The sequence below is a fragment of the Cannabis sativa genome, chromosome 4 (assembly GCF_029168945.1).
Source record: "Cannabis sativa cultivar Pink pepper isolate KNU-18-1 chromosome 4, ASM2916894v1, whole genome shotgun sequence".
Lineage (NCBI taxonomy): Eukaryota > Viridiplantae > Streptophyta > Magnoliopsida > Rosales > Cannabaceae > Cannabis > Cannabis sativa.
Window position 1 is genome coordinate 73,693,900 of NC_083604.1, and position 22,666 is coordinate 73,716,565.

At 31.0% G+C, this 22,666-nt stretch overlaps 1 protein-coding gene across 1 annotated transcript; it reads left to right on the forward strand.

Annotated features, from left to right (window-relative positions):
• The first annotated feature begins 495 nt into the window (after positions 1–495).
• LOC115714651 (uncharacterized) lies at positions 496–1,936 on the forward strand. Its single transcript, XM_030643401.2, has 2 exons — positions 496–1,163; positions 1,264–1,936. Exons 1-2 carry the CDS (start codon positions 629–631, stop codon positions 1,341–1,343), a joined length of 615 nt encoding a protein of 204 aa, XP_030499261.1. The 5' UTR covers positions 496–628; the 3' UTR covers positions 1,344–1,936.
• Positions 1,937–22,666: the final 20,730 nt, after the last annotated feature.

Genomic DNA, 22,666 nt, shown 5'->3' on the forward strand with positions numbered 1-22,666 from the left:
AAAATACTAGTATAATATCATAGTATAGGTTAGTGTGGTGGCAACGGCAACCGTGTTGCACGAAGTTTTTTAGGTTGTTGCTCAAAATAAATTTTAAAAATAACCTGACCTGATAGTGTTATAATTTAATTGGTTTTTGTTTTCTTGTATTTGTTCATTATTTGTGCTAGATTCTGGTATTAAGTTAATTATATTAAAAAAAACAAATTAACGAAAATTAAGCACATAGTATTATTTTGTATCATTTTAAGAAAACACACAAGCACATTTATTATTAAATAAAATAAAAAATCTAAACGGTAATTTTTATAAAAAAAAATACAAATTTCAAAATAGTATTTAATCTTAATTATGAAATTTCTATTTTTATTTTTTTTAAAAAAAGTAACAGATCATCATAATGACGTGGACCAACCAAAACAAAGTCTGTGAAAGGGGTCCACCTCCACTTGCCCTTAATATTCTCTCTCTCCCCCCCCCTTAACACCCCATTTAAAATGCCTCTTCTTTTTTTAATTTCAAATATCAAAACCCAAAAACCATAGCAAACCAACAACCACTGCGCGAGGTCCTCCGACCTCCGCGCCTCTCCGATCACCACCACCACCGGCCTACGCCATCATCAGCCATGTCTGATAATTCTCACGACCAAGATCCTCCTCTCCAAGACCATGCCTCTGCCTCCTACTCTGCTCTCCCTCTCCACATGGTCTTTCGTCCCGTCGCGCACGATCCACACGCGCCGCCTCCCCTTTCCCTCCACAAGCAGCGATCGTGGTCTCCGGACGCTTACAGAGACGAAGCTTGGCTGAGGAGAAAGAAGAGCAACAATAGGAAGAAGCAGAGGAGCAAGAGCGTTACTGACGAAGACGTTGACGAGCTCAAAGCCTGTATCGAACTCGGATTCGGATTCGACTCTCCTGAGGCCGATCATCAACGACTCTCCGATACTTTACCAGCTCTTGGTCTCTATTACGCCGTCAACAAACACTACTACGATTCTCTCTCCAAACCGTTTACTCTCCCTCCTCCTCCTCCTCCTCCACCGCCGCCGCCGCCTCCGCCGCTTCCTCCGATGACGTTAACAGCGTCTACGTCATCAACAGCTTCGGATTGCGAAACTCCGTCTCCTTCTGGAAGTCCTCACACCATGTTTGGACCTGGTATTTTCCCCAATTCTATCTCTATTGATTATTAGTTTTAATTGTTTATTTAGTTTTTTTATTTTTATTTTGGTTTGTGTTTGGTTGTTGGGAAAATAAGATGATACGCCCCAAACAGTGAAAACAAGGCTAAGGCAGTGGGCTCAGGTGGTTGCTTGTTCGGTTCGACAATGCTCTTAGTTGATTAATTGATGATGATGATCGTAATAAAGCTAAAACCAAACAGAGAAATCAGAGCGAATAATCCCGAACCAAACCAGAGTTATCATCGTAACCAAACACATCAACATCTTATGTTATATACCTGCTTTGATTGATATGATTCTCCCAACCCATTCCCCACACACCCACCCACCCACTACTTTTGTTTGGGATAATAATATCTCAAAAAAAAAATCATGGAGGAGATTGAGATTGAAATTGAAACTAAATTTCGAATTTTATTAATTTCATTTTCAAAAAAAAAAAAGTATTAATGGGATGGAACCAACCTACCTTTGATTGACATTTTGCTGTGTCTTCTTTTGTGGTTTTGATTTTGGATTAATTGGTAATATGGTGGTAATATTGTTACTGTATTATTTTATTAAATTTAGATTACTATAGATTTGGTGTCAAAAATGTAGAAAAAAAAACTTATGTATCTGATTGAATTAGGGTCTCTTTTTTTTTTTTTTTTGAATTTGAAATTTCTGTTTGTAATATTTTTTGTTCTTTAAATTAAAAGAAAAAAAAAAGGTGGTGGTTTAAGGAGAGGTGGATTATAACAGAAAGTTTATTCCTGTCTGTGAATGGATTATTGAGCTTTTGCTGACTCGTTAAAACTAGTAAAATATTCTTTCTTCAAAGACAAGGCAATTTTATGGAGTTTTAGAACTTTTCAAGGTACAGTTTCGTACAATGCCAGCAAATTTACAGTTTGACTTGTTTGGATAAATGTTTTGTTTTAAAATAATCTGTTGTTTGGTTGCTGAGAAACATTATTCAACTTAAAAAACTAAAACTCCTCTTCAGAAAGCCAATACACAAAGAAAGAGAAAACAAATAAAATTACTTGGAATAGTTCTTTCAATTTCATAACTATTACAAGTTTTGCAAAACCTTATATGATTTTATTTTAGAAAACAAAATTTTATATGGTTGAATCTTAAAATTTTATTTTCTTTTGTTTGGAATTATTTATTATTTCTTTTGAAGAAATACTCAAATGTAGTATTTTAGGAGATGTAAAACAATTATAAATTTATTTTTGTATTTTTAGACATAACTTAGTAATTTCTTGTTTCAATCCAGATGATAATATTTCTTTCTCCGTAAAATTAAGAATATATTTGGTATTGTTTTCTATAAAAATAAAAAATAATTTTTGAAGTTTTTAATATACAAGTCGTGTTTGATTTGATTAATGTTTTTTAAAATAATTTTTATTATTTTTTCAATCTTTAAAAAATATTTTAATACTTTGAGATATCAATATGAATTAGACCCAACTAGATTTTAGATATAGACCCTGGAGCCGGCCTCAGACCCATACTTGGACACAAACTCAGACACGGGCCCCGGACCCTGGACCTTGATGAGAGAGACAATGAGGAAAGAGAAAGTGATGAGAGAAAAAATAAAAATAATAAATATAATGATGTGAGATAAAATGAAAAAAAAAATTGACAAAAAGTGAATTATTTTTTAAAATAAAAAACAATATTTTGTTCTCAAAATTCTTATTTTTTGAAATCTGTTCTCAAATAATAACGTCAAACATGCTTAACTATTTTTAAAAAATAACTTTTTGTTTTTTAAAATAAAAAATAATTTTTTAGTTATAATATGTACTAAGTTTTTAGCTCTTCCACCATTTCTCAACTCTTTTATATACTGAACATTTGTCAAAAGTTAAAAATGTTATTTTGAAGTATTAAGGAATCTTGTAAACTAAATGTTATTCTTATTTTCATTTATTAAGTAATTTTGTAAACTAAGATGGCGTTTGATTAGGAGGAATGAAAACATAATAATATGAATGATAATGACAATATAAATAAGAATGGAATGAAATAAAATTTAAATTTTATAAAAAAAAATTGATAAAAAAATCATTAAATTTTATCTCATGTTACCTAAATATTATTCTTATTTGGGATAATGGCGGTGAAATTTATTATGTAGTTTAATTTTAAACACTTAACTCTCTATATAAAATATTTGGTGGTAAAATTTCATATTTTTGAAAATTTGTTGCAATTTACTCTTGAGGTTAAGTCAAGAGTTAAATTTGACTAAAATGACACTTGTATATCATATTAGTCAAGATATATATATTTAATAAATTTGAGATAATTTTTTTTTTTAACATTGGAAGGTGAATTCAAACTTGGGACCTCATTTTGTAAAAATAAGTGTGTCAAACCACTAAATTATGTCTATGATCACAATTATAATTTTTAGTATATAATTATAACACAAATTAATTAAGATATAGTTAAAAATTATTAAACTTAACAGAAATAAATCTATATTTTCTAATTTGTTAAAGGAGTATAATTCCCATTCTTAAAATTAAAATTAAGATAAATCAATACAAATATAATTGCAAAGAGTATAATGCTATGAATTTGACTAAATATTTTACATAGGGAGTTTAGTATTACAAAATGAACTATTTAGAGTTTTGTCACTACTATTACATCTTCTTATTTTAAAGTACTGAGGTATTTTGCAAACTAATGTTATACAAATTGCTAATTAACTTTTTTGATCGGACATTGTCCAAGCTAAACCACAAGGTGTTGGAAGTATATTCATTACAAAATATATATTTTCACTAATTATTTATTTGGTGTTTTTTTTAAAGCAATGTGGTATGATATTGCTAAGTTCAAACATATGAATTGTATATACTATATACTATAGTAAGAAAAAGGCAAGTTCAAAAGATACAAGAAAAAGAAAATTAAAGAAGCTTTTTTGGGACACTTAAATTACTTTATTTTGCTCTTTTTAAAGAAAAATAAAATTGTTGTTTTTTTCTCTTTGTTTTCTATTTAACCCTCTATTAATGTAATGATGACATTAATATTAATATGTCCTAATTCAGATATCATTATCATAATGAAAACAGTTGTTTCTGTCACGATTAGATACCACGTCTCATATTTTTTATTGTCTTGTCAACAAGTAATTAATTAAGTTAGGTTGCTCCATTCATATATAAAAGTATAATATAATTAAAGATGTTCTTGAAGCTAGCAAAAAGTCTCAATTGATTTTCAAGATGAAATTTGCCCTGAAATTATAAACATATCGCTTTCAAAATTTAATAAAATGATTTTATAAATTTAGTTTGATTACAGGAGCTTCTTGAATTTAGTTTGATTTTATAAATTAGTTTTTCAATTATTTTTGTCTTAATTAAGTTCTGAATTTTATAAATAATTGTAAATAATAACAATTAACTTCGTATAATTAAATTCATAACAATGCCTTAAAAACTATCATTAATCTTTGAATTGGTCACAAAGCTGTACTATAATCCTTGAATTTGTCATTAACTAGCAGATATAACCCTTGAGAGAATATTAAAAAATGTCAAAATTTAATAAAAAATTAAGTTTAATGACTAAATTTTCAAAAAATGATTCAAAGCTTAGTTACACGTAACATGTAGTCTAGATTGGTGTATAATAAGTTTGTATCTAATAGTTCCTTTAAATGAAAATGTTTCTAATATCATTCTTGAAAAGTTATTTACTCTAGAAGTCAGTCTTGAAACGCTTTCATATACTATACATGATTTTACATTGAAAGTTTAAATATGTATTTCATTGAATTTAATGATTTAGTTATATACTTATATATAATTAGCTGTCTTTAGGGTTTAGTTATGCGTTAATATATAATTAGGTATGTTCATATATAATTAGGTGTTACTTCATATACTATTTTTTTTAATTTACGGTTTGTGTTTCTAAAGTGGTTGCAGCGCTAGTTGCAATAGGGGTTTCTATACGATTTTTTGTTACAATTTAGGTTGCATCGTTAGTTGCAATATGAGTTCCTATGTAAAATTTCGTAAAAATGCAAAAAAAAAATTATTTTGAAGTGTAAAAATAAAAAAGTTCTTTTTTTTTTAAAAAAAAAAATAGTCGGGTCAACTTGCCAATTCGCCCGCACTTAACCTGATACCCACAAACACATGGATAAGTTTAAAAATATCTCTTTTTTGAATCTATTAATAAAAAATACCCTCATATTATTTTTTTACCCACTTTTTTAAGTGGATTGCCTAATATACCATCACTCTCTACTTAAGTTTAGCATATAATTTACATAACCTAAGAGGTCTAATAGGGACATCATCCATAAAGTGGGTATATCTAAAAAAATATGAAAATAGAGGTCAAAATTGAAACAAATTGAGTAAAGTGGGTATACAATGTAATTTTCTCGCAAACACAGCCAACTCGGTCCGTACACAAGTAGTTATCTATTACTTTTTTTTTGTACAAAACTTGGTAAATCTGTCCGTTCTTCATCTCTAATTTCTTTCATTCCAAATTTGTTTGGGAAATTTGAATTTTTATGCATTTTATAAGGGAAAATTGTGTGGGTGGGGGGTGGGGGGTGGGGGGGGGAACTAATAATAAGGATAATTTTAATACCATGACACTTTTACAAAAACTCCTAAAATACCCTCCTCATAATTTCTAACCATTTCTCTCTCCTTCCCTCTCAATCTCAAAATCTCTCTCTCTGCCGACCATGAAAGCACCACACCCACGCCGATCCACCTCCTCCACCGCACCGCTCGATGTTGTGACCACCACGAAAAACTGACCAAAACGAAAACCCACGCGCGATCGGCCACCTCCTCCACCACGAACCCATCTCGACCGAACCACCGGGTCCGATGCAGTCCGATTCAGACCGATCCAGGTCTGATGCTACATGTGAATGGGTTGGGGAAGACGAAGATCCGATGGGGACCCGGGGGGTGGGGGGTCCGATGCTTGCAAGCTAGGGGTCTGACGGGTCCGACGAGTCCGATGGGGGGGATCCGACCGGTCCGATGGGGGGTCCGACAGGTTCGATTGGGGGGGGGTCCGATGCATGTGCGGGTTGGGAAAAATAGGGTTGAGTTATGTGAGGGTTATTTTTGGGTTTTTTATAAAAGTGTTATATATTTTTTAATTTGAAATGTATTGGTTTAAGAATAAAATATTAAGATTTTTAACGTATAGTTTTTCAAATTTCCCATTTGTTTTTCCAATATGGTCCTACATTCCTCCAATTCCCTTTATTCAACATTACCACAAATGGGCCTAGAGGCCCAAAAGATAGGGGTCTTTTCAATCAAACTCGTTATGGGCCCAAATTCTACTGTTCAACTTATTCTTTTCAAGACGAAATAGAAATGGCATCTGCTATTTTCGTTTTTGCTTTTGCTTTTGTTTTTGTTTTCTCCTTTTCGAAATGCATTACGGCATCTAGCTACTTTAGAGTGAAAAAATGTTACTGGGCATAACATTTGTTTTGCAAAATATTAGAAATTTAACGGCAACTAACTCTTTGAAATTATAATAACCAATAAAAAATAAGAATAATTACATAAGGTACCATTTTTTGTAAAATATTTACATTTTTACGTTTAAAGAATGTTTTTTTACATTTTTACAGTTTTCTAAAAAATAAAACGAAAATAACATAAAATCAACAAGAAAATAACATAAAAGTAACATGAAAATAACAATAAAAAAATAACAAAAAATAACATACATATAACAAAAAATTAACAACAAATGAACAAAATTTCAACATAAAAAGACCGTATTTTATGTAAATAAAATCAATAAAATCGTAAAAATGTTTAAAATTCCGTAAAACTGTATTTTTGTTGTTTTTTTTATTATTTTTGTGCATTTGTGAAATTAACTCTAAAAAATAAAGAAATTACTTTATATATCAAATTTTTTTTTTTAAAAAAATTACCGTTTGAATTTCTCTGGTAGTTGTTTTAGTAGTTTATATGTAAATTTTATTTGTGATTTAAATTTTTCTATTATTTATTATGTGAATTTCATGTAAATTTCTATAAAAATAAAAAAAAATATATATATTTTAAAGTGTAAAAATTAATAAATCCCTAACAAAAATATTGATACGTTTGTAAATGTAATCATAAAAGAAAGAAAGAAAGTTTTGGAATGATGAATTTGTCAAATTTATAAGGCGTCAAAGTTAGAAAAGAAAGAAAGAAAGAATAAACTACTTCACTCTGTTTTGTGGTGATCGATATGATATGATGCGACCCAATCAATGATTAATGTTGGAGCCCATTATTCAAATATAGTCACATTCACATATATTATTATTATTTATGAATGAGCTTTTCCATTTTTTCTTTCTTTTTTCCTTTTATATACAAAGTTGAAACCATTAAAAGAATTAACTAATTAAGTTGGAGAAAAAAGGTTCACACACATTTACAATATACATAAGTTGATCTGTTGTATTCACAGGCACAGCTGTTGTTCACTTGTTTAATTTGGCTCCATATTTTGATGTTACTTACAGGACAAGTCCTTTTAAGAATGTTATTCTTTAATTTATTTTCTTTCTATTTAATAATTATATTTTTGTTAATTATACCATTAATATATCCATGCATAACTTAAATTCCATTTGATTCACTATTACAATATTTCTCCTTTTTTTTTTTAATATATTTTCTGCAGCCATTACTATTAATTAGTACGTTAATATATAAAATAATTTGACTCTACATTTTTTATGCTATTAAATTGTGTCCCTATAATATACAAATGGAAAAACATAAGTATATACTTGGAATTTGTGTAAAATTGAATGTAAAAATGATAGATTAAACTAAATAAATAAATAAAAAAAAGCTTAAAAACTAAAATTTACATATTCATAAATAATACTGATTAAAAGTGTACTCATATTTATAATTAAAAGTGATATAGGTATAATATTAACTTAAGTTTAATAATTATTTTATCTTCAACTCTAATTTTGGATCCACCACTAAGTTGACAACTCAAAACTCGTTCACCATTTTTAATATATTTTTTCATCCTCAGTATTATTTTTCCTTTAATATAAAGACATGTTTGTACAGTATTTATAAAGTCTCTAATATAAAGTTTTATTCACAGATGGCAATGATAAATATATACATCTTAATTATTATTAGTTTTACCCAATCAATTATTATTTTATCAATAAAAAAAGGTACACTTATTATTATATTTATTGTACGACTCATATAACATTTTTAATTAGCACACGTAAACGAAATAATAATATCGAAACAAAGAAAGGTATTACAAGCTCATTGTTTTTTTTTTTTGAACAAACTCGTAGTTATATATTAAAGAAACTATACTGTATAATCGTTACACAATATATTTTTTGGTACAGAATTGATCGGTATTACAAGCTATTGTTATTATTTTGTTTTTAAGACTCAATCAAAAGATGCCATAGCCTAATTAAAGGCTAGTTAGTAATTTTTCTTTCTGAATTTTGACATGTAATAAATCGTGTCCCTGAATTTTTTTGGCCGTTAAAAATTCCTATTAAGATTGTTAAATTTAAGGATTTTTGTCTAATTTCATTCAATTTTACTATTTCAGTGATTGTTTATGTACTAAATCATCTCCAAACTTTGATATCTACCAAATCATGCCCCTTAAACTTTGATATGTACTAAATCATGTCCCTTGAACTTTCATTAATGTTAGAATTTTTATACTAAAATTTGACAAAAGTCCTTAAATTTAACAATCTCAATAGTTCGGGGGAATTTTTAACGGCCAAAAAAGTTCAAGGGCCACGATTTAGTACATGTCAAAGTTCAGGGGAGAAAATTACTAATTAGCCCTAATTAAATTATACCATGTCCTTTTCTTGTTTTTATTTGATTCGAGGTTATATATTTACGGATAATTAAGATTTTTATCGCTTGAATTTTGATACGTACCAATTGATAAAAAAATTTCCTGAACTATTGATAATATTAGATTCAAAATTTTTTGTCCACGTTTACTAATGGAAATCTAATGTGGATGAAAGGTCACAAGACACAATTTTGTACGTGTCAAGAAACCATGTAAGGCTGTAGATATAGTGATCATGTTTTCTTATTTATCTAAGGTATTGTTATATCTGAAATTTGGCTCTGTACCAGAAGCTGACACGTGTCTTATAGAAGGAATGTGAATCAACTCAAAATATAATAATGATGTTGTATCATTAAATGCAATTAAATAACTCGTTACAATTAAATATAAGTTTGATAGAAAATATTCAAACTCGTTGATTGTTTAAGTCTTACGCGAGACAAGAATAATAACTATTAAACTGGTATTGACAAGACATATATCTGCCTCGGGATAAACTTATTAAATACAGAAGAAGAGGATATTCTCCCACCCGAGCAGAATAAAAGTAGCAACACTGAACTGTCTCGCGTTACACATAGCATGATGATCACCTTACATTACTAATACCAATGAAGGGATATAATGAGATGAATTATTTTCAAAAACTTAAGTGTCTTTTCCTATTAAGATGGACAAGAAGGAAAACTCATGTCTGACGAGATACAACCTTCCAAGTTAGCATAACCGTCTAATGGATAAAAATAAGGAGCGATTGAGTAGTTATTAGATATTATCTCATGTCTAAATAAATGAAACGTAGGGATTATCTACGTTTCATTAGCAGTTGCAATTGAATCAATCTCAAAGGGATAACTGCCAACCTATATTCTTATAAATAGGGGCTGAACCCATGAGAAAGGGGACGACAAATTTGAGAGAGAGAAAAATCTTTATTCAAATATTGATATCATACTCGGTATCCCAAAAAATATCCCTAATAATAATGACTCGTGAAATATATAGATTTTAACTATAAAATCACGTAAAATATTTGGTGTCATTGATCATTTATTATTTATTTATTTATTTTTCTGGTGCATTTATTGCAAAAAAGACTATTAATTTAGTGCATTTCTGTCTAGATTCAATGTATTTGTTTGAACGGACTGACAATCTATTTGAACAAAATTTGACTTTCCTTTTTTGAGAAGTTTTTCCATTTAATGGCGGATTGTTTTTTAATTCTTCTTCCACAACCTAAAGGGTTTTTAAAGTGTAGAAAGACACCCTTAGGTCGTTGGTTTTAATTAGCTCTCTTGGTGTATCAAATTCTAAATCACTTTCAAGTTTAGAGAGAATTTCTTTGTTATGTGAATAACTTGAATTCAACAAGTTAATTAGTCTCCATGTTTGTTTAAACATCTCGATAACAATACAATATTTAGTTAATTAATTTGGTAATCATATAAATGGAATTTCAATTGGTGTATAAGTGGTTCACTAAACCCTTAGTGAGATCTTGTGGTTAATTTTTGTTTAAATTGTTTCTTGTGTGAAATGTCTTTCTTAGCGGAAAGAAGTTTGGTATCTCGTCCTCCACTTCTCAATGACTCAAACTATCCCTACTAGAAAGTTAGGATGAGAGCCTTCATCAAAGCACAAGATGAGAAGGCATGGAGAGTACAAAGGTAAAATTAGGATTTTTTTTAGGGATACAAAAGAAGAAAAATTATCTAGTTATAATAATAAAGCTCTTCCTGCTAATTTCAATAGTGTTGTAAAATTTTTTATTAAACTTGTTTCTACTTGTGTTTATGCTAAAGATGCCTGGATAATTCTTCAAACTTAGCTTGAATGAACTGGAGATGTAAAAAGATCTTGATTTGTCATGTTACAAACTAGATTTGATGATCTTAGGATGTCTGACTCTGAAACACTATATGAGTTTTATGAAAGGTTATTTGATAATTCTAATGAATATTTTGCTCTTGGTAAGAAACTTGATGATTATGTTCTGGTTAGACAAATTATTTGAGTGCTTCCTGATAGGTTCAACGCTAAGCTCACTACTATGGAAGAGGTAAATGATTTCAGTTCTATGAAAGTAGAAGAATTGATAGGCTCTCTTCATACCTTTGAATTGAATCAAAAGATTAGTCAAAAGGAAAAACTGAGGGCTTCCAAAGAAAAAGAGAAGACCATTGCTTTCAAAAGTACTGAAAAAAGAAGCATCAGATGATGAAAAATGGTGATAATGAAATGGTAATGCTTGCAAAGAATTTTCAAAGATATATTAAGAAAATTGAAAATAAGAAATTTAATGGCAAGGCATCAAAAGATAACTCTTCTCCTCTTATACCTTTTCAAACTAATAAAAAGAGTATTCAGTACAAGGAATGTGAGGGATTTGGTCACACCTAGTTAATATGTAAAAACACATTAAAGAAGAATAATAAAGGTGTTGACTCAGAAATCTGAACTAAATTTCTAAGCCACACCCGCTTGCTAGATTGACGAGAATGATATAGTTGTTAAGTAATTGTAAGAGAGACATAACAAATTTATAGTAGTTTACTCCCTGTATTGCGACAGGATTAGAGCTACGTCTACTTTGAGTTTTTAGTTCTCATAAGATGGTATTACAGAAAAAGGTTAAGTGTCAGAATTTCCAATTTATAGAGAGAGAAGCTCTAACCTTGTGGATAGTTTTTTGAATATGAAAAATGAGCTAAGGGAGCTCTCCTTTTATAGGTGAATGAGACTCACAAAAATAGGGAAAGGATAAAAATTAGATATTTTTGACCTTAGATGACGACCCAACAGTGAAAATTAGCTTCTGATGGTGATAGTCATTTTTTGGAGTTCGGTGGGACTCGCTACAGGTAACTCGGAGCTTATTTTTGTAACTCTCTTAGGGTGAAATTTTGTGTCGATAGCTTTAGAATTGTGATTTAAGTGTGACACATGACATGATAGAGTATTGAAATAGCTTCAAAACTTAAGTTGAATTGCATCAATCAGATCAATATTCAGTGAGTTATGGTTGTTTTACTGAAGGTAGTTCATGGCCGAGTGCCATCCATCGCCTAGGTTGGCATATGACGTCAACCTGGACACTGGGTAAGTGTGAAAATGTCTAAGGGATGTACTTTGAGATGCCTAAGTGATATTTTGACATTACTTTGTCTATTTTTGTGTTTTGGCGAAGCTGGTCACCAGTTCTTACAAAAATGAGAGACTCAAAACTCTTCCTTTCTGAGTGAGTTTCCCATGTTGGAAATGAGAAATACGAAGTTGTGAATTTGATTTCTCAAACTTCATGGATCTTAGTTATTTTAAAAAACTAGACGGAAATTCGAAACAAAACCAGAATCGGATAAGCAGAATCCAGCGCACTAGGCCATTTGTCAACCTGGGTGCTAGGTACTCATTCCCTAGCTCCCTAGATCTCGTTTTGATACTTCCAATGTTCTTAAACTTGAGGCGAGGTCTCCTACCCCATTTTTGACCATTTAGGATTCATTGGTCAAATCAAATTTGGCATTTAAGCAATCGTAAGCAGTGCACCAGGTTGATTGTCCCCAGTACATGTCAACCTGGGCGTTGGGTGCCCAGGCACTGGGTGCTCCTGGTGCTCAAAAATAAATTTGCTCTGAATTATATTCTAATACCTCAAATATGTGTGTGGTATGTCTAGTTGATGTCTCAATGCAAAGTTTGATCTATTTTCACTAAGACAATCCCGAAAATCGCAACCCTACTTGGTAATGTCAACCTAGGCTTTGGGTGAAACCCTAAGTGTCAAGTTGGCTTCTGGGTTACCGGTTCATATAATTTTAGCTCCTGTGGCTTGGATTAGTTTGTTTCATGTCTTCATAGTACAGAATACTAAAAGATAGTGAGTTGGATTCAAGTTATTAAAGTCCAAACTTCCATTCCAAAGCTCCTAAAGTTAACTTGGGCGCAAGGCTAGGGTCCCCTCCAAGATCGATAGCTATGACTCAGGTCTACTCAACTTCGTGACATCATCATTATTGCCCTGTATCAAACATTGATGTCAACGTCACTAGAGTAATTTTCTAGGTTAACATTTCCCCCCAAGTCAACCTTACACTTGTGTGGAGTTGACTTGATGATGTGAATTGAGCCCATTTCACTTGAAACTACCATATGGATATTAATTTAACAATCTTAGGCAATTATTTTTGTTCTTCAAGTATTCTCAATACAATTAGGACTTTCGATTCCCTTGCTTAGTCCTTTGGAATTTTTGAAAATTAGTTAACAAAGAAACAAAAGAAAAAATTATCTTTTATCTTTTTCTTTAAAAATTTGAAATTTTCTTATATTTGCTATGGAATTAGAATTAATTGGATTTGAATCCTAATCCTAGGTATGATGTCATTCTAAAATTAGAGGAGAAAAGAAGAAGAGAAAAGACTTTTGATCTTTTGCTTATCATTTATCCTTTTTTTTAAATCTCTAATTTTTTATTAATCTTAGTAACATTGGGAATTGATGTTACCTTTTAAACTTGAATTCATATTCTTGTCTCTTCCTTTAAAGCTTTAAATTTAAAAGCCTCCCAATTGCTCTAGGATGAAGAGAGTGAACTCATAAATAAACAAGATAGCTTTCAATCGAATTTCCCATTCCTCCTACTTTGTTCTCCACACCCAAGCATTAGAAAAAGTGTAACGTCCCCGCTTCAAACCTCCATTGGGTCCTTACACCCACGGAATGAATGGCTCTTATACACGAGTACGTCACTCTAGCTGCTTCATGGACTGATGACTGGCCCTACAGACCAACACGAGTGTTTCCAGCGTGCTTTGTCCTCACTCGCACGCTTCCTGAGAAAACTTCCCAGGAGGTCACCCATCCTGAAATTGCTCCCAAGTCAAGCATGCTTAACTGTGGAGTTCTTTCGTGATGGGCTACCGAAAAACAAGATGCACCTTGTTGACATAGGTAGTACCAATCAATCCATTTAAGCTCTCTTCAACTATGTAGTCCCATACCTACACAGTCTCAGAATCATCCCATTTGACCTTCCCCAGGCGATGTGAGATTGCACAGCTTACCCGGTATTTCCCCTTACGGATCACGGGACTAACGGCCCATCCTGATCACCCCGCTACGGGGTGCGACGTCCTCGTCGACCACCTTCCATTTGGAGGTCGAGGCTCTGATACCATTTGTAACGTCCCCGCTTCAAGCCTCCATTGGGTCCTTACACCCACGAAATGAATGGCTCTTATACACGAGTACGTCACTTTGGCTGCTTCATGGACTGATGACTGACCCTACAGACCAACACGAGTGTTTTCAGCGTGCTTTGTCCTCACTCACACGCATCCTGGGAAAACTTCCCAGGAGGTCACCCATCCTTGAATTACCCCAGGTCAAGCACGCTTAACTGTGGAGTTCTTTCGAGATGGGCTACCGAAAAACAAGATGCACCTTGTTGACATAGGTAGTACCAATCAATCCATTTAAGCCCTCTTCAACTGTGTAGTCCCATACCTACACAGTCTTAGAATCATCCCACTTGACCTTCCCCAAGCGATGTGAGATTGTACAGCTTACCCGGTATTTCCCCTTACGGGACACGGGACTACTGACTGTCACAAAAAGCCTTGAAATCAAGCCTTGAAGTGTTCTTCATCTTCCAAGGTAGTAATTTTTTTCGGCGACAATTCCTCTTTCAATGAGAAATTTTTTCTTCTCCTCCTTTGTTGATCTTACTCCAAGGATTCTCAAACTCCCAAAAACCCTTACATTATTTTTTCTAAGACCTTCAAAATTCCAAAACACTTTCCTAGTGAATTAAAAATTTCCTCAAAATTGTGTAAATTTTTTCACAACCCAAGTAGACTTTTCTTGGGCTGTACGCGACTTGTAGTGTTGAGCTTTCATGGCTAGGATGAAGAGAAGTAGAATGTTTCCTGATGAGTATGACCCCCATGTGGCTCAACTTATTTGAGCTAAGCTAACTATGCCTAAGTCTAAGAACTTAGACAAGGCATGTGTTGGGAAGGTGATGACAACTGAACTTCTTAAAGCTGGCATTGAGAGTGATGATCTGAGAGATCAAGCTTTCAAGCGAAGACCTCTTATGTTTAACACTCTTACTGAAGATCAGCTCAATTAATACGAGATGATCACTGTCTTCTTGAAAGTGTCGTCTGGAAGCCACTATACGGTGGTCCCAATTGCTCTTAGAACACTTGTTGTAATGCTTGGTTGAGATTCTACATGAATATGGGTTCTTACTTTCCCTTACATCCATAGTTCATATCCATAGTTAATTTTTTCGGTGTGTGTCCTTACAAAATAAACCCAAATGATGAACCATAGATGCAAGGGCAAGTAAGCACCCGCATGTACTTGAAGAAAAAATTGTTGAGGTGCATGTCGGCGATGCTGAGGTGCAAGAAGTAGAAGACTAGGGTGACGCTCGCCCAGTCCAGGCTGATGAGGAGAAAAAGGTCCTCAATCATGTACCCTTCGCTCTTACACAATTCGTAGGGTCCGGTCGATACAATGAGGTCGGGTTGCCTATTACTGTGCGGGGATAATTAATGGTCGAGAAGATCCATTATGTTATTGAGGAGTATATAGAGGCTAACCCTTCCTATACCAAGAAAGGCCTAAGCCAATGTGGATTTCTCCTCCATCCAACCTCACAGTCAAAAGGCTTACGTACTTAGATAAAAAGGGTTTTGTCGGAGATGTAATTTCCTTCCTCGCTTTCGATGGTCAACTTGCTAATGACCCTAAGGACGACCTTTGCGCATATTCAGGCCCACACACCCAATAGGGGCTCTTCTACCCCTCCATTCGTATTTTTAGAAGCTTACGTATTACTAAAAGATCTTCCCGACGCAACTTTCACCGAAGGGAATCAAGTATTTGACTGCGATGTACGTTCTATATAGTAGGGATTCCCTATTAGTTTTGTCTTTATGGGTAATTAATTAATTCAATTAAATATTAGATAAATATTTAAATTTGAAAAGTAGTTTATGTTGGGTTTTATGCCCTAAATAAAACTCTTTACAATCTGATTAGTTATCAATATAAGAAATTTGAAGTGATTGATGTTTGCATGAATTTTACATGCTAATGGTTTAAATATGTTTATTACATTTACACACAGAATCAGTTAAATCCAGATCATATGTTTATTCACAATTACAGTATCGTTAACATAGTGGAATGTGTTTGTGATCATATGAATCAAAAGACTTGGTCCCTGTTTTATCAGTGTTTTAGATTTACACTAATGTGATAATCAACGATGATGTGTACTTACACTTAGAGTAAGTGTTATGTTCTTTCCAGTACATTAGTAAAGTATACTAGTTTTCGAATGTATGGAGTATACATTGGACTTGACCGATATTGCAACTAAGTTAAGATATTACAAACTTACCGTTATATATATATATATCTTTCCAAGTCAATATCAGTAGTTGATCTTAAGATTAAAAGAATCTAAATCCTGATATGCTTAGGCTCAACTCAGGAGTGCTATTCATGTTCTTTGATTTATTAGTTAAGCCTACTTTTGGGTCAGGGTGATACGTATATTTTGGGAACATGATAGTATGATTGAGTGGGAGTGTTGAACATAAATATAGAATCTATAGCTTCTACTGGTGTATAGAAGTCAAGTGATGATTCCCTTCGAGCTTAGCAAATAGAAGTAAATGGATGAGCTCTTGTTTAACTGACTAATTATTAGATCACTAAACACCATTTACAGGTAGCTAAGTGTTTTAAGGGGCAAAATACATTGAGGGGTGAGAACGGTGAAGAAATCCCATCTTGATGTAGATCATCTATATAGAGGATCTTTAAATCACAATAATATTATAACAATGGTTAAATGAGATAGCATATTGATATCGTGGAACATATAATATGCTCTATATAAGTCTGAGAGTGCAATTCTAAGTTCTAAGAGTGGATTCAACGAAGAATTAATAAGTAGGAATTTACTTGGTAAATTTGGTTCACTTATTGGAAGTTCAGCATATAGATCCATGGTCCCCATTCTGGTTGAGAACATTCTACTTGTAAGACTCATTAATTGATTCGTGATTGATCAATTATAATTCTAAAGTTAGACTATGTCTAATTTTATGAATTTTCACTAAGCAGGGGTAAAATTGTAAAGAAAAGAGATTCTAGGTTTATTTATTTATTAATGGACTTTATATGTCTAGTTAATAATTAAATTAAATGACAATATTATTTAATAATCTATTTTAGTTATTAAATAATTAATTAGTTTTGGCATTTAAAAGGTTAGAATTGGAAAATTGGCGTTTTTGAGAAAATAGAAATAAAATTTGATAAAACTGCAAAATCAAGTGGGGTCCACTAACACACCATGGTCGGCCACTAATTATGGGATTTCAAATTAATATTTTCATTATTTTAATGCCAAATAATTCCTAACCTAAACCTAGTAGTTGCTTATAAATAGAAAGTGATGGCTCAGTAAAAAAAAAAGTTTTCATAACATCTTCTGACAGAAATTTCTCTCTTCAGAAAAATTGAGCCTTCCCCTTTTCTATACCTGGCCGAAATCATTCTTCTCTTTTCCCTTCATCAATTTCGTGACCCCTAGTGAAAGAGTGAGTGCCCACACACAGCAAGCAGTAACTCAATCATAGATTAGAAGACTGTGAAGGATCAAACTTAAAGAAGAAGGACATTCGGCTCAGATCTTGATTATACTCTGCTACAGAAAGGATACAAGGGTTAGAGATCTGAGTGGAAGGAGACATTAATTCCGCTGCATTAATGTAAGGTTTTCTTAACTTTATATGTGTTTAATTTATCGTTTTAGAAAGTTCATATTTAGGGTGTTAAACAACATACTTCTGAGTAGATCTAAGATCCTGGTAAAATAAATTCCAACAGTTTAAAGATATTTCAAGTTGGTTAGATATTCCCTCAAACTAGTTGGGATATTCTCTTAAGTGGTTGAGAGATTCCCTCATCAAAAATACCAGTAACTGAATTCGATTATAAATATTTCTTTAAATAATTAAATATGATTTAATTAATTGAGAATTAATTACCATAAATAGAAGCATGATTTAATAAATCAGTCTCACTCATTCCCATAGCTATCTTCAAAATAGAGAGAAAAAAATAAATTATTTTTCTCTCAAACTGTTATTGCTCAAGTATTGTGAATTTAACAAGAACAATTATAAACTTTATCCTAGTAGTCCACACTACTCCTTGTGTGTGGTGGATCGATTTAGGGACTACGGTGTGAGGATTAATAGATCACAATTATAAGAAGTTTCGAGTTTACCCTGATAATCATTAAGAGGTATATATATTTCTTTCATATAATTTATTTTTAGATTTAATATTTATACATATGGTGATCCTTGAGGCTATGGTACAATAATAATCATATAACAATTCATCCGCTGCGTACCTGATTTAGTACCACAAAACCAACAGGCACAGACCTAGCTCGCCTACGCTCAAGGTCGGGCTTGTGTACAATTATATTTTAGGTTATGTGTATTTGTTATGGTGTATATTTTTATGTTATATATATTCGCATTTTTTAGTTTTTTTAATGTTATGTTTTAGTTATTTTTAAGTGGTTTTTATATTTTTTTTGTTGCACGGTTTTTTTTTAGTTTTTTTTATTCATGTGTAATTTTTATGGTGTATATTTTTGATTTACTTCTGGTAATTTTTTTGTTATATGTGTGTTGCTTTATAGACGTATATACATATATTTAGTTTTTTTTGACATATTTTTTTTTAATATTGTTATCCCAATTTTTGCACTCTAACATGGCATCACATGAATGGTGACACGTGGAATCCACTTGATACATCTGCTCGGGAAGCATAGTCCGAGCAGGATGCCTCGCTGGAACGCCCAGAGCAAGGTACTCAGCAATCCGTGCAGAGCGACCAACACTTAGCGAATTGAGCTTTCGCATCATGAGTCATCAGCACAATCCCTATAACTCAGGGATCAATTTACGTGGATATGGCATACACACGATCCCACTATCAGTGTATTTAGCCTCAATCCCACGATCCTTGTATTCAGCATTGATCCCACGATCTTTCTGTTTATACGCATTATAACGAGATGGGAAACTCTTCCTCCCCAAGCTTACTAGCCCTATAAATAGTGATGCATATTCACTGGGCAAAGGATTAGTCGAAAAGCAGTTGAGCTAAGACTATACCCTAAATATATTATCTAGAATTATATATTCAAAGATACTGTTGTAAGAGCTATAAGAAAATGAATCTTTCTCCTTGATCTTAAGTCAATACAAGTAACGAGTATTAGGCTATTACCGAATTGCTCGGGGCTGAACCTCTATAAAATTCATGTATATTTATATTGCTTTAGTATATATTTGTTATTATAGATAACTTATCACTTATAAAATAGGCTCGTTGTCGTTAGCTAAAAGCGAAGTCAACAAATATAATGATATTTTTTTGTTTTATTGACACAATGTGCACTAGTAGATATTGACATAATATTATTATCTAGTTATTTTTTTTTGTTGTTTAATTATATATTACACACTTCATTTTAAAATTATAAGATTTTATTATTTCTATTACTGATATAACTATTTATTACTCTCTACAAAATAAATTATTATTGTAACGGTCACTAAGTTAAAAAGGAAGAGAAAAAAAAAAGAGTTAAAAGTATGAAGTTGTGATAATAAATTTCACGGAAAAAATAATGCAGTAGTATAAAAAAAATAATTCAAGTTGTCAAAACAAAGTAAAAAAATCGTAATAAAAAAACATATTGATGAGGTTATATTGTTTTGCATATTGAAACGAGGTCGATGCCATGTTATTTTTCTAGTTCTTTGTAGCTGTCATTTTGTTGTTTTTATATTATTGTTAATGTATTCTATAGTTGTTTTACTATTACAAAATTGGGCTTTAGAGACAGTTTTTAAGAGTTTTTAACATCGGTTTTGACAAAATTCGCTACCGACGTTGTTTCAGGCGACGCTGTAGGGGTAAAAAACAACCAACAACATAGGGCCCCTATGGCATTGGTTATTTCATAATAACCGACTTCATAGGATCCTATGGCGTCAGTTATTTCATGATAACCGATGCCATAAGGTCTTCCTATGGTTTTTTTATACAACTTTATAATTTTGTGTTTTAGCATAAATTTTTTATATATATCATTTTATTATTAATATAATTAAATTAAGTATAAATTATATATAATAAGCCTAAATAAAAATTAAATTGAAAAGTTAAATAAATACACATTTCCATTACTTTAAGTGTTTGTATATTAACTATTTTTTTTATTAATATTTTATAGAATAAATAATATTTTGGACTCTATGTTTTACAAAAGTTACCAATTAGACTCTCTGTTTTGTTAAATGACAAAATGAACTTTGTATTTTCAAAATTGTACAAATAGAACCATAAAGTGATTTTTTGTCAAAATAAAATTTAATAATAATCTAATATAGAGATGTTATGATAAATTTGGTTACATTTTCTGTATCTGTTCGTGTTAAAAATTGTCTTAAAGTTGGTTATATTGAAAAATAAAATTGTTGAAAATTGAGCTTAGGGTCATATTTGTACAATTTTAGAAAATACAGGGTCCGTTTTGTCATTTAACAAAACAGAGTGTCCAATTGGTAACTTTTACAAAACACAAGGTCTAAAATAATATTTACCCTATTTTATATTATGTGTTTGTATTTTTGTAGTATATTAGTATCATTTTTACATTTTTTTAAGTTATATTTTGTATAACAATTAGTATACTGAATAATAAATAATGTGTAACTTTTTATAATTTCAACGTTGGGTATCGAATTGAGATGAGTTCGAGTATGTGCTGGGGTGCAGAAAGTGAGGTGAGTGAAGAGCACTTAGTAACTTTTGAATGTCATAACAAAAAATAATTCTTAATTAATTTAGTAATGTGATCACTTATTTTTATATAATTTTTCATGACCAATAAAATGAAATAATAATGTAAATACCAAAATAATGGAGAAATGAAGGCTAAACTTTGCGTGAAATTTTTTGGAAACTTTGAACATTTATAACTTTTGATTCGGTTGTCCGTTTGAGGCGATTTTTTTTAACTTGGGTTTTTTTCGCGTTCTACTCATCCTAAACAGCCTACGGCGGTTCGGCCAACTATTTTGTCCAAAAAAATACTATTTTGTCCAAAAAATATTATTTCGTATACTAAAATCATGTTATGTACTCATTTTACCAATTTTTTTTTTTGCTATTTTACTTATAATAAACTAATAAATTTTTTATGTTAAGTATTAAAATCAATGTTTATGATGTATTTGTTGATTCTACTACAATAAAATGTGCAATACGAATTTTCTTTTATATCACTTCTAATATTTAAATAAAATCATGGTAGCTAATTTATAAAATGATAGTTTTTTTGCATGGTGGTAAGTACTTAACAATATAATTTTTTTGTCACAGGTTCAAATTTCAATAATAATTTTTTTTAGCCTACCATATCTATCCTTAACACTCAATAACATTTATTATTACATTAATATTATTCTAAAATTACTCTAAGTATTTAAGGGTTATCAAAATATATATATAAAAATACTCTTATAAAAGTAGGTTAAAAAAAGCATACCTTATACCAAAAATCATATACTTGACTTCCAATAAAGTCATTCCGATAAAATCCTAACAACCAAGTTTAAGAGAAACTTAAATCAAATAATTTTATCCTAATTCTACTAAAATTTCGGCAGCATAACTAATGAATGTTCTCAAAAAATTCAAACATATTAATAATAACAAAAGACAATTCAAAACAATATAAAATAATCACAATAACATTTAGCAATATGAAAATTTACCACTCATCTGACCGCAGTACATGTATTCGCAGAACCTACTTCCCTACAGATGAATATTTAAGATATTCAAACTCATCTAACATACATATTATTCCACCTATCGATCTAACCGCAGTACAATATATTGCAAAACCTATTTCACTACGAATGAATATTTAAGATATTCAAACTATATTAAGCATTCATAATTAATTAATAATAAAAGTTAATAAATGTATACCTCGAGCTAACTAAAAATTGATCAACACCAAATAAGTCGGATCCTTGAATATTGATCTCACAACCTACAACATAAAAAATACTACAAAATTACAAATTTCTTTAATATTTACTTAATAGTTATATAATTTATGAGTAACTAGTTACTAACTAGTTACTAATAAGTAACTAATTAGTAATAAAAATACATGAATATGAATAAAAATTAGTAACTTACTGAGTAGTTGTAACTAACTATTTACTAGCTTCTAAAAAAAATTAAAACACATGAATAAAATTAAAAATAGAAAAAAAAATTGCTAAAAAATAGAGTTAATTTTTAAACTTTTGTTTATTCCAAACTAATTTTTTAAAAATTAATTTCTAAACTTTTGTCTTAATACTCTCATATCTCATTCACAATATTTAACAAAACTATTAGTTTAAAATATTCAATATATACATATACAATACATGAAAT